We start from the raw sequence: 15,737 nt of genomic DNA on the forward strand, positions 1-15,737 counted from the left end.
TTGAAATATAAATAAACTCCTTGCAGATTTACTTAAACTCTGGCTAAACACTCATTGCAAAACCCCTATGGCCAAATATCTAACCTCCATGGCCAAACAATCATTGCAGTTATTGCCTTTAACTCTCATTAAATGTAACTTTACAGCAGTTGTCCGTCTTCTTTTTAAAAGAATAACATGTGGAAGCTCAGAGAATGGTGTAATGGTTGGTGAGAGTCTCTGTGAATTTGTGAGAACTCATCAAAATGCCCCCCAAGCCTGGTGTTTCTATGACTCAGACTGTCAGTATGGTGGTGGACCTACTGCCTTGTTCCTCACTGTGTTAACACCATAGCTATGCATTCAATGATTAATTCTGTGGTTAACACCACCTCCAATCCCACTGGAGATCAAAGCAGCAGCTGTAGCTCAAGGTCAGGGTTGGTAACACAAACATTTGCTAAAAAAAGGAGAGAGGGGATATCATAATGAGATTTTCTTTTTGTATACAATTTTGTAAGCTGAAGCTAAAATGTGCATATGCTATACAGTCAGATCATTTAGTTTTGTCTTACACTTTCATGAGTAGTCTTTCAGCTGCTTCGGTCTCTACAATATTAGTCATACTTGTGGAACTCGTCAAAGTTAAGGTTGTTGTAAGATGAAGAGGAAGTCAAAATGTCCTGTTTCACACATGTACAAGTGTGTAACCTGTACAAGTGTGTGGTGTGTGAATTATATATTTTTGTTGTTGTTGCATATCCCACTCCCCCTGAGAACCTGAGAGAGTGGGGTCACGGCCAGAGATCAGTCATTATTGACGGCGACCCTGGCGCAATTAGGGTTGTGACTTGCTCAATGGCAGATAGACAGATTTCACCTAGTCGACTCAGACATTCGAACGTCCAGCCTTTCGGTTAAAGCACTAGTAGGAGTGTGATGTGAGATAAAAACACGACACAACAATGTATTCTTCCTACTTCACAACATGCGCAATTCAAACCAACAGTGGTATACATTTAATTTGATTATTCTTAGTTTATCATATTTGTACACAGGTTTTTGTACATACAGTATATCTGGTGGGTGGCAAGGGAGGCCTTCAACTGTGTGATGTTTGAGCTTTATGCTCTGTTCCGAAATGTTACATTTGCCCGTGTAGTCTTCAGCTATGTCTGCTACAGATCTCGGAGGCCAAAAATCATAATATGAGCAAGACAATGGTTTCCCCTTAGATTCCATGAGAAACCCCACTTAACACCCGCTATTGGTTTTTAAACCTATCCACGATTGTGCACCCCAACACGTTAGACATGCTTTTAAATTATGTACCCAGTGGGTCCCTCAGGTCCTCTGGCACTGGTGTTTTAACTATTCTAGGACCAATAGGCATGGAGAGACAGCCTTTAGATATTATGCCCCCAGCCTCTGGAATAGCCTGCCAGAAAACCTGAGGGGGGGCGAAACTGTGGGCATATTTAAAAGAGATCTTAAAACGTCTTTTTAGCTTTGTATTTCCTTAGGATGCTTTCTAGTAGTTCAGTTTGTCATACTTTAGTTTTTTATATTATGTTTGTTGTGTAGTAAATATTTCAGCTTGTCTTTTCATTGTTTTTTTATTTGTTTTTTCCTGTAAAGCATATTGCGTTGTATTCCATGTCTGAAATGTGCTGTATAAATAAAGCTTGATTTGATTTGATACATGTACATGTCACGGACCATGGAATTGGCCATTCTGTTCTGTCTTATCCTTCTTGTAGTGTGAAGAGTTAATGTTGGAACAGCTTGTTGCCAGAAAACGGCATGCGTCAAACTCTGATACATGTCTGACGGCCTCCAGTGATCTGTCTCCATTCATAGTCAGAAACTCTCACTGTGGTCTTCTCACACGCGCACCCCCCCCCACACACACACACACACACAGACATCTTCATCATCCCACCAGAATTCTTGATCAATTACTCCCTGTCCCGGCTCCTTTTCTCCCCTCGTGTGTCCCCTCACTTTCCTCTCCCTTACTTCTTTCTCTCTCTTCCTTCAATCAATGAGAGGTCGACAGCCCCAGTGACAAGGTCAGCTCCTGTGAGGACTCAGGGTCAGGTCCATATATCTACAACAACCTAAAAACACCCATCACACGCAAGGTGGTGAAGTAGTTATTTCTAACTATGTAATTATAAGTAATGATCCAACTCATCCAACTCATCCCAAACCACCTCAAATGGGTTGAGGTTGGGTGATTGTGGAGGCCAGGTTATCTGATACAGCACTCCATCACTCTCTTCTTGGTCAAATAGCCCTTACACAGCCTGGAGGTGTGTTGCGTCATTGTCCTGTTGAAAAACAAATGATTGTCTCACTAAGCACAAACCAGATGGGATGGCGTATAATTGCAGAATTATATAGTTGCCATGCTGGTTCAGTGTGCCTTGAATTCAAAATAAATCACTGACAGTGTCACCAGCAAAGCACCCCCACAACATCCCATCTCCTCCATGCTTCACGGTCGGAACCACACATGCAGAGATCATCCATTCACCTACTCTGCGTCTCACAAAGAAAAATCTAAAATTTGAACTCATCAGAACAAAGGTCAGATTTCCACCGTCTAATGTCCATTACTTGTGTTTCTTGGCGCCCAAGCAAGTCTCTTCTTATTATTGGTGTCCTTTAGTAGTAGTCGTTTCTTTGCAGCAATTCGACCATGAAGGCCTGATTCACGCAGTCTCTTTTGAAAAGTTGATGTTGAGATGTGTCTGTTACTTGAACTCTATGAAGCATTTATTTGGGCTGCAATTTCTGAGGCTGGTAACTCTAATGAACTTATCCTCTGCAGCAGAGGTAACTCTGGGTCTTCCTTCCTCGTGGCGGTCCTCATGAGAGCCAGTTTCATCATAACGCTTGATGGTTTTTGCGACTGCACTTAAAGAAACTTTCAAAGTTCTTGAAATGTTCCCTATTGACTGACCTTCATGTCTTAAAGTAATAATGGACTGTCGTTTCTCTTTGCTTTTTTGAGCTGTTCTTGCCATAATATGGACTTGGTTTTTTACCAAATAGGGCTATTTTCTGTATACCACCCCTACCTTGTCACAACTGATTGGCTCAAACGCATTAAGAAGGAAAGAAATTCCAGAAATGAACTTTTATCAAGGCACACCTGTTATTAATTGAAATACATTCCAGGTGACTACCTCATGAAGCTGGTTCAGAGAATGCCAAGAGTGTGCAAAGTTGTCATCAAGGCAAAGGGTGGCTACTTTGAAGAGTCTCAAATATAAAACATACTTTGATTTGTTTAACACTTTTTTTGTGTATTTCATAGTTTTGATGTCTTCTCTATTGTTCTACAATGTCGAAAATAGTTTTTTTTAAATAAAGAAAAACCCTGGAATGAGTACGTGTATCCAAACGTTTGACTAGTACTGCATATTATTAAGCCAAAATCACAAGAATTGTCATAGTCAGTACAACAAGGTAAAGCCCAATCAACAGGCTACATCAAACTCTTCACTTGGGAGTTTCTGGATGAACCCATAATCATGTATAAACGACAGCCCAGTAAATAACCCCCCCAATCTCTCCCTGGACTATCTGATCGTGGTCATTCATGAAATGTGTGCTTCCAGTTCATTAATCTCTGGAATGTTACAGTGACGCTGTGAGGCTGAAGGGTCCCCTGGTTTTAAGCAGCATCGTTATACCTTTTGTAGGTAGCTAGGGGAATATGGAATTGATTCATCACAGAGGAAAAATAATGCATTGTCTTTCCATTTGAAATGAGTGTGCTGTGAGGTAAACAAGACAAGTGATCCATATTCTGGACATGAAACACTTGATTTCAGCCTTTATGGCAATATTTTTTACTAATGTCATAAGAAATTATATATAAAAGCCATTGGGTTTGTAGCCTAAGCGTTGTAAATGTGGGTACAGGAATAAATCAGAGGAGCAGTATACTATATGCTGGTTTGTCTTTTGATATTAACCTGAGGGATCCTTTTCAACTACTGGTATCTCCCATAGTCTACGTCCACCGTTGCAGTGATGCCAGGTCCTGGCCCCCTCATCCAGATCATAACCGTCTTCTCTGTGAGAACCTGCGACCACATACAGCGCAGCACATTAAGACAGACCAACAAAAACAAGGGAATTGTTCTTGAACATGCAATTTCAGGGGTAATGTTTGGAGCTGACGTCACTTCCCTGAGGCTAGAGTCAAATATAGAGAAATGTTAATGGCCAAACTCTCCATATATGGTTGTATTGTACAGCTACCTGAGGCCCTACTTGTGTTGAAGTCAATGGTCCTTAGCATGTCTGCCACATCCTCTGTGTTGGTAACAAAATGGGCCATGCTCTCATAACCCGGCTCTGGACGCTCCATGTTGGACGCCTTGGCAGTGGCAGAGATCCTGACAAGGACACAGTGGGGAGGTCACAGCTCAGAGACAAACAAATAGGAGATGACGGACAGCGATGGATGGCAGCGTCCCCTGTCCCCCTGTGGCTGGTAGTGACGCAGGCTGGGTGGGTTTGCTCGATAACTCTACAAGTGGAGAGCTTCATTATAATGCATTAGCTATCAGCAGCCAGCAATCACACATTACTGCCAACCACACACATCTCCCATGCAGTTACTTTCAGTTTACAGTCATTGCAATTGGTGTGTTAGTTTATTTTAGTGCTTGTGTTAGTGAATGTAATGTAATTTGTGACTTTCCAGCTAAACACCCCATAAGAAGCAGAATGGAACACTATACAGATGAAAAGAAGAATTTTACTTTCTGTTTAAATATATCCTTGATGCTCTGTGGAGAAAATAAATTATCAATAGGCTATTGCATTTAGTTTCAATTCCTGCACTTCAATTTCTGAGGTAAATTAGTGCTATATATACTCTAGAATAAGTTTTTTGAGTTTTATATAATTTTTATTCATTTACAATTCATTTAATTTCTATAGCCTCCTCTTCTCTCGATCTTCTGAATCACTCGCTCAGTTTGAGTCATTCATAAAACGTGCACCTGCCACCGTCCTGACACTCACGCTAGCGCTAACAGTTAGGGCCCTATTCAATCCGCATCGCGGAAGTTCAGATTTACAGCGTAATTTACATTTAAAGGCAATGTTTCCGCTATAGCGGAGACTGCATTCACAGTAAACGCTACAAATGTCGGCTCAATCGGAAATGACTTTGACATTTCTATCGTGGAATCTGGATCACTCAGGTTTACAGAGTGAATAGAACTGGTGGACAAAACAAAGTGCGTGCAAGCGTGGACGGTGAAGGAGTTGAATAAAGAGACACTTCAATTGCGAGCCTTCACTCAAACTGTAGCTTTTTATAAAGCAAGGGACCTGAGTGGAGGAAAGGAGTGTCGGATGAATGGCATAAATGGCACCATCTATCTCTCGCCTGGCGGGGGTTTAAACTACCTGTGGTCTGCAGCAGGGGCACATCATCCCACCTGGCTCTATTACAAGGACAATATTTATGGCCAGTAGGCCAGCGGTCAAAGGATGAGGCAGGTGTCCCCCGCAGGAGAGGTGTGTGTGTGTAGACCTATGTGTAGGTTTGTCACTAGTTGAGCAATGCCTGGCCCCTGGGGACTGGAACTCAGAGAATGCTTCTAGTGTATTGATGGAGAGAGGTGTCAATCACCTCCACAGGGTTACAGTGTGAGTTATCAGAGAATCACAGGACCAGAGTTTCTAGGGCTGCTTTGAAAAGCAGCGTCCCCGCCGATAAGGCTCCCCTGCTGGGCTTTCTGCTCATCACTCCTCCCCTGCTCAATACGGCGAAGCACTGCATGACACCCCATTGATCATCGATAGTGAAGGTTTCTCTAAACCTGATTTAAAGGATGAAAGGATCCTTTACTGTGTCTTTGGGCATATCATTGAGCCTGGTCCCAGCATGTACAGGATGTGAAGTAGACTGTTATTTGTTCAGGTCAGGGGTGAGAGCGGGGGGACTACAGTCTCTATGGTGTCTGTGACTCATCGTCACTGTTATTACTTTATGCCTTATCATGTCTCATGTGGATTGGGGCCAGCTCACAACTGACCCAGAGCCATTGATCAAACAATTGATCATATTACAGTTAGTTGTTGAGGGCCCACTGACTCATACACGTATGCTAGCTGTAGGGATACTGATCATAAGACAGTGAAACACCTGCAAGAACTCTGATCCTAGTGCAGTTTCCGAGGGGCTGAAACAGGAACGTTTTCTGCTCAAGAAGTTACATCTTAACATATACCGTTAGTTGTGCTGTAATGACCATCATTCCATTCCATTCAACGACATACTGGTACACACCCAGGTTCAGTTACTGGGGCCAGACTGTGCACCCAGGTCCAGTTACTGAGGCCAGACCGTGCACCCAGGTCCAGTTACTGAGGCCAGACCGTGCACCCAGGTCCAGTTACTGAGGCCAGACCGTGCACCCAGGTCCAGTTACTGAGGCCAGACCGTGCACCCAGGTCCAGTTACTGAGGCCAGACCGTGCACCCAGGTCCAGTTACTGAGGCCAGACCGTGCACCCAGGTCCAGTTACTGAGGCCAGACCGTGCACCCAGGTCCAGTTACTGAGGCCAGACCGTGCACCCAGGTCCAGTTACTGAGGCCACACCGTGCACCCAGGTTCAGGGCTCGTATTCCATCCATAGTGCCTACCTGTAGGAACACGGCCATCTGTGGCTCCTCCATCGACTGGATGGCTGTCCCCACAAGCTTGCCCGCGCACTCCAGGTGGTCTCCGTGGCGACGTAGTCCAGCTTGTCATCCTGCTGGCGGCTGATCATCCCCACCAGCTCCTCCTTCCTCTCCTCCAGGATGGCATACAGCCCGTTAAACTTATCACACCGACTCTGCTGCTGATGATGCCCGTTCTCTTCACACAGACACCCATTGAACACTTTAGAATGACTTTTCATGAATAAGCCTTTAGAAATGCTTAATATAGACGCAACATAGAACAATTTCTACGACTTCACTGAGTTACAGTTCATATAAGGAAATCAGTCAATTGAAATGAATTCATTAGGTCCTAATCTATGGATTTCACATGACTGGTAATACAGACATGCATCTGTTGGTCACAGATACCTTAAATAAAAGGTAGGGGCGTGGATCAGAACCAGTCAGTGTCTGGTGTGACCACCATTTGCCTCATGCAGAGCGACATCTTCACATGGAGTTGATCAGGCTGTTGATTGTGGCCTGTGGAATGTTGTCCCACACCTTTTCAATGGCTGTGCAAAGTTATTTCTTATAAAAATAACAACATATATTTAAATTTGAGCCTTTATTTAACTAGGCAAGTCTGGATATTGGCGGGAACTAGAACACGCTGTTATACAAGTCGATCCAGAGCATCCCAAACATTCTCAATGGGTGACATGCAGGCCATGGAAGAACTAAGACATTTTCATCTTTGTTTCAGAACATTTCTCTGGTGGACATTCCTGCAGTCAGCATGCCAACTGCACACGCCCACAAAACTTGAGACATCTGTGGCATTGTGTTGTGTGACAAAACTGCACATTTTAGAGTGACCTTTCATTGTCCCTAGCACAAGGTGTACCTATGTAATGATCATGCCGTTTAATCAGCTTCTTGATATGCCACACCTGTCAGGTGAATGGATTATTTTAGCGAAGGAGAAATGCTCACTAACAATAAGCTTTAAGCTTATTAAATAAGCATTTTGTGCATATGGAAAATGTCTGTGATCTTTTAATTCAGCTCATGAAACATGGGACCAACGCTATATTTTTGTTCAGTGTAGAAATAGTTCATAAATAATGTATTACTACTTATTCATGCTAGTTATTACAATATAACAGATTCTTCACAGTGATGTGAGAAATGTGTTTTGTGACCCCACAGTGAGTGATTGTGACTTTGAGGTGAGAAGTGTGAGTGGTTGTAGTGGGTGACATTCTCACCTGGATGGTCCTGCATATCTCCTCCATCTTCGAGAGGAGGGCCTGGATACGGTTGTTCCCCGCCACCAAGATGGCGATGCTGTCGCTCAGCACCGTCTAGAGCCAATCACAACAGAGCATGATGGGTCAATGTCTGTACTTACCACACCAGTGGCCATCAACCCTGGTCCTGGGTTAATACAGGATAAGAAGGCTTTTGTTCCAACCCTGCACTAACACATTAAGTCAAGGCTTCCCAACACTCTCCTCGGCCCCCCCAGATGTTTCACATTTTAGTTTTAGCCCTAAACTGGCACACCGGATTCAATTACTCAAAGGCTTGATGATTAGTTGACTAATTGAATCTGGTGTGCCAGTTTAGGGCTAAAACTAAAATGTGAAACGTCTGGGAGGGCCCGAGTAGAGGGATGGGAAACCCTAACCTAATGTGGTAGTTCACACAACTGTGATGATAGAGTGAAAAAGTGTTGTTTTTTAACAAAGCATAAAACATCAGGTGAAGGTGAAGTTGATCCCAAACGTTTCTCATCTGCATCTGTGATGTTGAGTGATTTACAGAGTGTGAGTGAGCAACGTTGTGCAAAGAAAAATGGCATCTGCTCAATAACATGTCTGTCGCTATGGTCCATTCACACTGTTTTAGCTTATGTAAGTAGATACAGTACATATGTAAACCCTATGTATCATGTTTGTGTGGGTGGCGTTCCCCTTCAGTTTTACTTAATAGCCAGACACATTGTCCATCCTTAACAAGTGACCTTCAGTTGAGTCCCACCATATGGTGTCCACCATGCTGGTATGGTGGGACTCTCACTTTGATATTAGTCACTATTCACCTGGATGCTGGAGAGGAGAGCTAGTTAGCGGGCAGCCAGCAGCGAGGGAGGAGCTGAGCCTGTGACTTGAGCTCAGAGGAGAATGACTCAAGTCCCACTGCTGTGGATGGATGAGTCACTCAGAGAGAGAGAGAGAGAGAGAGAGGGAGGGAGAACTATGGGAGCTAATGGTCAGGCATGTCCCTCTCTGCTTGGGCCCACAGTACACAGCTTGGACAGAGGGGGAGGAGATCTAAGAAAGAGGGGAGTGAGATGACAAGTTTATAGTGAATGAGTTAGAGGGAGTAGAAATTAGAAGTAAGGACTAATGGCAGCAGGCCAGAGCACCGCTGTGTGTGTGTGTGTGTGTGTGTGTGTGTGTGTGTGTGTGTGTGTGTGTGTGTGTGTGTGTGTGTGTGTGTGTGTGTGTGTGTGTGTGTGTGTGTGTGTGTGTGTGTGTGTGTGTGTGTGAGAGTGAGTCCACATGAAGGACAGACACGAATGCTGCACACGACTCAGAGGTGTGATATACAACATTAGCTGTTGTCGTGCCACCAGGCTGTGTTTGTGTGTGTGTGCGTGTGTGCGTGTGTGTGTGTGTGCGTGTGTGTGTGTGCGTGTGAGGTGAGATGAAACCCGACCCTCACAGTGTGAGAACCCCCGCAGGGCAGCTCCAACTCAATACATCTGTCTGCTGTCACTTCACTCAGCACTCAAAGACAAACTACACACACACAGGCAGATCACATACACACACTGGCTCTACACTTTAAATAACATTCAAATCTCTCTCTGGGGGACATGATGAACAGAGAGTGACAAAGTAAGTAAGCTGTTATATTGGATAAATACTTTTCATTGTAAGGACGATCTAACAGACAGGCGGGCAGACAGACTACCAGACAGGAAGACAGACAGCTTATAGAGATATTGAGTGAGATCACAACCTGACTCAGGGTGCTTCCTTACCTTCTGTCGCTTGTAGACGTTCTGCAAGGGGGCCACCTCACAGTCATTGTGCTGGCCAAACACTGCACCTAGAGCAGGTGGGCGTCTCACAGCTCAGGCGTAGATGTTGATTTTCTCCTCATCATGCTCCTCACACATCAGCTGCTCCACCTTGGTGGGGTTCAGGGGCCTGCAGGGACACAGAAGTAAAGGAACGACCTGTTATAGAGACACTCAATCACAATCACACACACACACACACACACACACACACACACACACACACACACACACACACACACACACACACACACACACACACAACTGCCTCTGTCTTATGAGACTCATCACTTCTGTCCATGACTGAGGAAATATCCTTATGGGAACAGCACTTACAAGGAGTTAGGGGATTTCACCAACAGTTTACCTCATATGTAATTTACAGCTATTGACCACCATTCTCCAGGGGAGAAGTCCACTCTCCCCAGCTTTGTTTCACAGTCACTGGAACAGCTGATGATACACTAGCTTTGGTAATGTTTTATTTCTCTCCCTTGCTCTGCTGGGTTAAGGTGTTATAACATCAAATAACTGCAAGCCAATTTACAAAGTCGATAAAAGTCATTGTGGAATATAATTTGAAGTGTAACTAGATAGATTGTTCATATTGCTCAAATCTGTGTTACAGACCTAAAGTACTTTCCTTGATGTAATTATATTATCTTTTATATTTATCGTGTCAAGTGACAAGGTATGAAAAAGCTGTGATAATGTACAGCGTTCTAAATTAAACAAAATATTGGAAAAGACTGCCACCCAGTGGCCATGTATACAAAGTGAGAATGTGTTCTCAGAGATGGTTCCTATTTCTGTCGTTGAACAAAACATATGCCACGTACTATAACGTTCAGCGATGGAATATATATGATGTAATAAACAACATAGTTTGTTTACAGTCAAAAGGACCAACGGCTTTTAAATATGGCCGGAATGCGCTTTTACAACACCCAGTAGTAACAGATTACAGTACTGCTCTCTACTGGTAAACACACATTACTGCCCGATGGTATACTATTTCGAACCTCTCCAGATTCTTTACCTCACCCCCAGCACTTGAGATCACCCAATCACCTGGAAATGTTAGGCTATAGTATGTTTTACGGCATTAAAGTGTATACATTTTTGTTTCTTTTTCTAATATGTAACCTAATGACTTTTTTATGTGTTTGAAGGCACAATAAGTTGCAAATGAAATACAGGGGGTGTCAGATTCTCACTCCCTCTTGCGAACCACATCAGTGGCTAAATTGAGCCTTGGGTCAAAGAGAAAGCCAGACTGAGCCAAATCCAGCACCTTACGGGTCCAAAGTGTGGTAGGATTAGGACAGAAAGTAGGATATAAGTGCTAACACTAACCCTAACCCTAGAATGGTAATACAATGCACCTACAGTAATTGCAACATTTCCCAAATATAAAATCTATGGTACTTAACCCCCAGATACATACGTCTGTAGCTGTGTCAATGCCACAAGAGGACACATGGTTTTCATGTTTACCTCTCCATCGAGGCAGGGACAAAGTGTGCTTGTTATAACACCAACATGAAGGACACTGCCAGGGACTGAGCTTTCCATATTCCTGGTATGTTGACGTGATGCAGCTTATGAACACACACAGAAGCTCTAGTGACACCATTAGAATGAAAACAGATGCCTAAGTCTGTTGCATGAACGGTGTATATTTTGGAAACAATATTTCATGGCGGAGTTCACGTAACACACACCTTGTGCTCATGGCTACTGTTGACATGGCTACTGTTGACATGCCAAGTCAACGGACGTCAGCAGAAGTGTGGTTGTATGTATGATGTTGACATTTGGTGAGCATTCTGGTTCAGGTGGATGCTTGCAGAAGGCAGTCACGTACCCCTCACTCACGCACAACCACACACCACACACACACACACACACACACACACACACACACACACACACACACACACACACACACACACACACACACACACACACACACACACACACCTCTGACCTGCTGGACTCTTCTTGTTTGTCCTGTCTTGGTCTGTGACAAGTAGACCACTTTTCACCAGAGGAGGCTAGTGGGAGGAGCTATAGGAGGACATGCTCATTGTAATGGCTGGAATGGAATCAATGGAACAGAGTCAAATATGTGGTTTACATATGTTTGTTGTGATATCGTTCCATTTATTCCTTTCCAGCCATTACAATGAGCCTGTCCTCCTATAGCTCCTCCCACCAGCCTCCTCTGTTTTCCTTTAATGGCCTCGGCCTGAGAGGCAGACCTTGTTGCATCCTGTCCCCCAGGACTGAGGCAGCTGTTGGAGTCTCTCATATCTGAATGGCTCCTTCAGGTCGAACAGTCAACAGGACCAAAGATATACACTGAGTGTAAAAAAAAGATAGGTGCACCTTCCTAATATTGAGTTGCACCCCTTTTGCCCTCAGAGGAGCCTCAATTAATCGGGGCATGGACTCTACAAGGCGTTGGAAGCGTTCCACAGGGCTGCTGACCCATGTTGACTCCATTGCTTCCCACAGTTGTATCAAGTTGGCTGGACGTCCTTTGGGCGGCGGACCATTCTTGATACACACGGGAAACTGTTGAGCGTGAAAAACCCAGCAGCTTTGCAGTTCTTGACAGACTCAAACCGGTGAGGGAGTGGGAATCTGAACATACTATTGCAGTAATGTCTGTTTGGGATATACACTGAGTGTACAAAACATTAGGACCACCTGCTCTTTCCATGACATAGACTGACCAGATGAATCCAGGTGAAAGCTATAATGCCTTATTGATGGCACTTGTTAAGTCCACTTCAATTTCTAAGCCTTGAGACAATTGAGACATGGATTGTGTATTTGTGCCGTTCAGAGGGTGAATAGGCAAGACAAAATATTTAAGTGCCTTTGAACGGGATAGGGTAGTAGGTGCCAGGCACACCGGTTTGAGTGTGTCAAGGACTACAACGCTGTTGTGGTTTTTGTGCTCAACAGTTTCCTGTGTGTATCAAGAATGGTCCACTACCCAAAGTACATCCATTGAACTTGACACAACTGTGGGAAGCATTGGAGCCAACATGGGCCAGGATCCCTGTGGAACATTTTCGACACCTTGTAGAGTCCATGCCCCGACGAATTGAGGGCAAAAGGGTATGAAACTCAATATTCAGAAGGTGGTCTTTGAGAGTAACTGATATGATTGTAACAAAGAATGGCCCTCCAAGGTCCGTTTTATGCCATGATAAATAGAGATAATGTCCTGCTCTAACACTGTGATCCCTCTTAGAGCCAGAACACCTCACTGTGTAATTTTTCCTTTCACAAGTAACTATGGGTGTCATGGGCAGTCAAAGCTAAACACCACTACTCATAAGACATGTACTCTGCTCAGGACCTAGAAACCGTGGAATCATGGCTCCAAAATCACAGACCACTGCTGGACCACTAATAGACCACTAATGGACCACACATGGCTTCAGCACAGCAAAAAAAACATCCTGCCCTCTTACCTGGAAGACGTCGTTGGCACATTTCCTGCAGAGGTTGTGTTGGCAGGGCAATATAACCACAGGCTTGGTGAACATCTCCAGGCAGACGGGACAGATGAGCTGCTTCTCCAGGTTATCCATGGTGCTTGACTCCCCCAGCTGCACAGGTTTAGCCCAGCGCAAAGTTCATCCCAAACACTGGACTGTGTGAAGCTCTGAGTCCTTCTGAAGCTCTGACTCTGTGAAGCTCTCAAGAAGAAAGAACTGGGGATCTTCCTGTGCCTCTACTCTCGATCCTCTCTATCCCTCTATCCTTCGATCTTGCTGCCTGTCTCTCCTCCAGCTTAGAGACCCTCCTTACAAGAGAGATATATTTAGCCTTTGTTTGTTCTGAGTGGGGTTACTGTCGAACTGCATGCCACTCTGGACCACTGGGATTCCTAACCCAGATCCAAAACCCAAACCATCGGCGTGGTAGAAGAGAGGAGGGAGAGATTCCTCTGTCCGTTTTTTTATCTGCAGTAAGCTGATAGGGTAACAGACAGGAAGGCCCTTGCGGGCACACACTGGAATATTCAGTGGGGTCGGGGTGTATTGGAGGCCCCTGAGTCACTGGGCCTAAGAGAGATATACTGGTGCCGATGGCATGAGGCACTAAACATTTTTACACCACGTCAGTAACACAGCATCAATCTAAAGCCTGCTGAACTCAGGCCAGACTGGAGGCAGTCACTCACTGCTGTTGGCATCACAACAAACAAATGACTCCACTCCACAGTACATGTTGTTGTGCTACTTGTCAGTTACCCAAAACCATTACTTGAGCAATGGGCAGCAATTATATGGTTGCCTACCAGTATGTTATCAGTTGATACTTTCGGGGAATAGCAGGCTCATATAATGCTCATCTGAATATTTTCTACTTCAACATTTCAACTTTCAATGTGCCTTCTATGAATAATACACTGAACCAAAATAGAAACGCAACACGCATCAATTTCAAATATTTTACTGAGTTACAGTTCACATAAGGACATCAGTCAATTGAAATACATTAATTAGGCCCTAATATATGGATTTTTACATGACTGGGGATACAGATATGCATCGGTTGATCACAGATACCTTAAATAAAAGGAGGGGCGTGGATCAGAACCAGTCAGTATCTGGTGTGACCACCATTTGTCTCATGCAGCGCAACACATCTCCTTCACATAGAGTTGATCAGGCTGTTGATTGTGGCCTGTGGAATATTGTCCCACTCTTATTCAATGGCTATGTGAAGCTGCTGGATATTGGCGTGAACTGGAACACGCTGTTGTACAAGTCGATCCAGAGCATCCCAAACATGCTCAATGGGTGACATGTCTGGTGAGTATGCAACAAATGGGACATTTTCAGCTTCCAGGAATTGTGTACAGATCCTTGCAACATGGGGCCATGCTGAAACATGAGGTGATGGAGGTGGATGAATGGCATGACAATGGGCCTCAGAATCTCGTCACGGTATCACTGTGCAAATTGGCAATGATAAAACGCAGTTGTGTTCGTTGTGCATAGATTATGCCTGCCCATACCATAACCCCAACGCCACCATGGAGCACTCTGTTCACAATGTTGACATCAGAAAACTGCTCACACACACTACGCCATACACGCTGTCTGCCATCTGCCCGGGACGGTTGAAACCAGGATTCATCCATGAAGAGCACAATTCTTCAGCGGCCATCGAAGGTGAGCATTTGCCCACTGACATCAGATATGATGCCGAACTGAAGTCAGGTCAAGAACCTGGTGAGGACGACGACCTCGCAGATGAATGTCCCCAAGACGGTTTCTGACAGTTTGTGCAAAAATTCTTCAGTTGTGCTAACCCACAGTTTCATCAGCTGCCCGGGTAGCTGGTCTCAGACCATCCTGCAGGAGACGAAGCCAGATGTGGAGGTCCTGGGCTGGCGTGGTTACATATGGTCTGCTGTTATGAGGCTGGTTGAACGTATTGCCAAATTCTCTAAAACAATGTTGGAGGAGGCTTATGGTAGAGAACTTAACATTCACTTCTCTGGCAACAGCTCTGGTGGACATTCCTGCAGTCAGCATGCCAATTGCACGCTCCCTCAAAACTTGAGACATCTGTGGGATTGTGTTGTGTGACAAAATTGCACATTTTAGAGTGGCCTATTATTGTCCCCAGCACAAGGTGTAATTATCATGCTGTTTAATCAACTTCTTGAATGGATTATCTTGGCAAAGGAGAATTGCTCACTAACAGGCATGTGAAAACAACATTTGAGAGAAATTACTATTTTGTGCGTATGGAACATTTCTGGGATCTTTTCTTTTAGCTCAGGAAACATGGGACCAACACTTTAAGTGTAATTATCAGTGACAGATAAAATATCCAAACTATTCAAAAGATCCAAGCTAGAATGTGAGCCTATAAGAAAATGCCTCAGCTGATTAACTGACCCGGAAATACTTTGTCTGCAACACACCCTCTGACAAGTGG

At 44.3% G+C, this 15,737-nt stretch overlaps 1 protein-coding gene across 1 annotated transcript; it reads right to left on the reverse strand.

Annotated features, from left to right (window-relative positions):
• Positions 1–304: 304 nt before the first annotated feature.
• Positions 305–8,879, reverse strand: LOC112246317 (tripartite motif-containing protein 54-like). The gene is made up of 6 exons (XM_024414618.2): positions 8,772–8,879; positions 7,936–8,031; positions 6,662–6,878; positions 4,258–4,394; positions 3,969–4,079; positions 305–439 (listed from the first exon to the last, which is right to left on the reverse strand). The coding sequence occupies exons 2-6, from the start codon at positions 7,949–7,951 to the stop codon at positions 390–392; spliced, it is 531 nt and encodes a 176-aa protein (XP_024270386.1). The 5' UTR covers positions 7,952–8,031; positions 8,772–8,879; the 3' UTR covers positions 305–389.
• Between the last annotated feature and the right edge of the window lie 6,858 nt (positions 8,880–15,737).

The sequence above is a fragment of the Oncorhynchus tshawytscha genome, linkage group LG18, assembly GCF_018296145.1.
Source record: "Oncorhynchus tshawytscha isolate Ot180627B linkage group LG18, Otsh_v2.0, whole genome shotgun sequence".
NCBI lineage: Eukaryota > Metazoa > Chordata > Actinopteri > Salmoniformes > Salmonidae > Oncorhynchus > Oncorhynchus tshawytscha.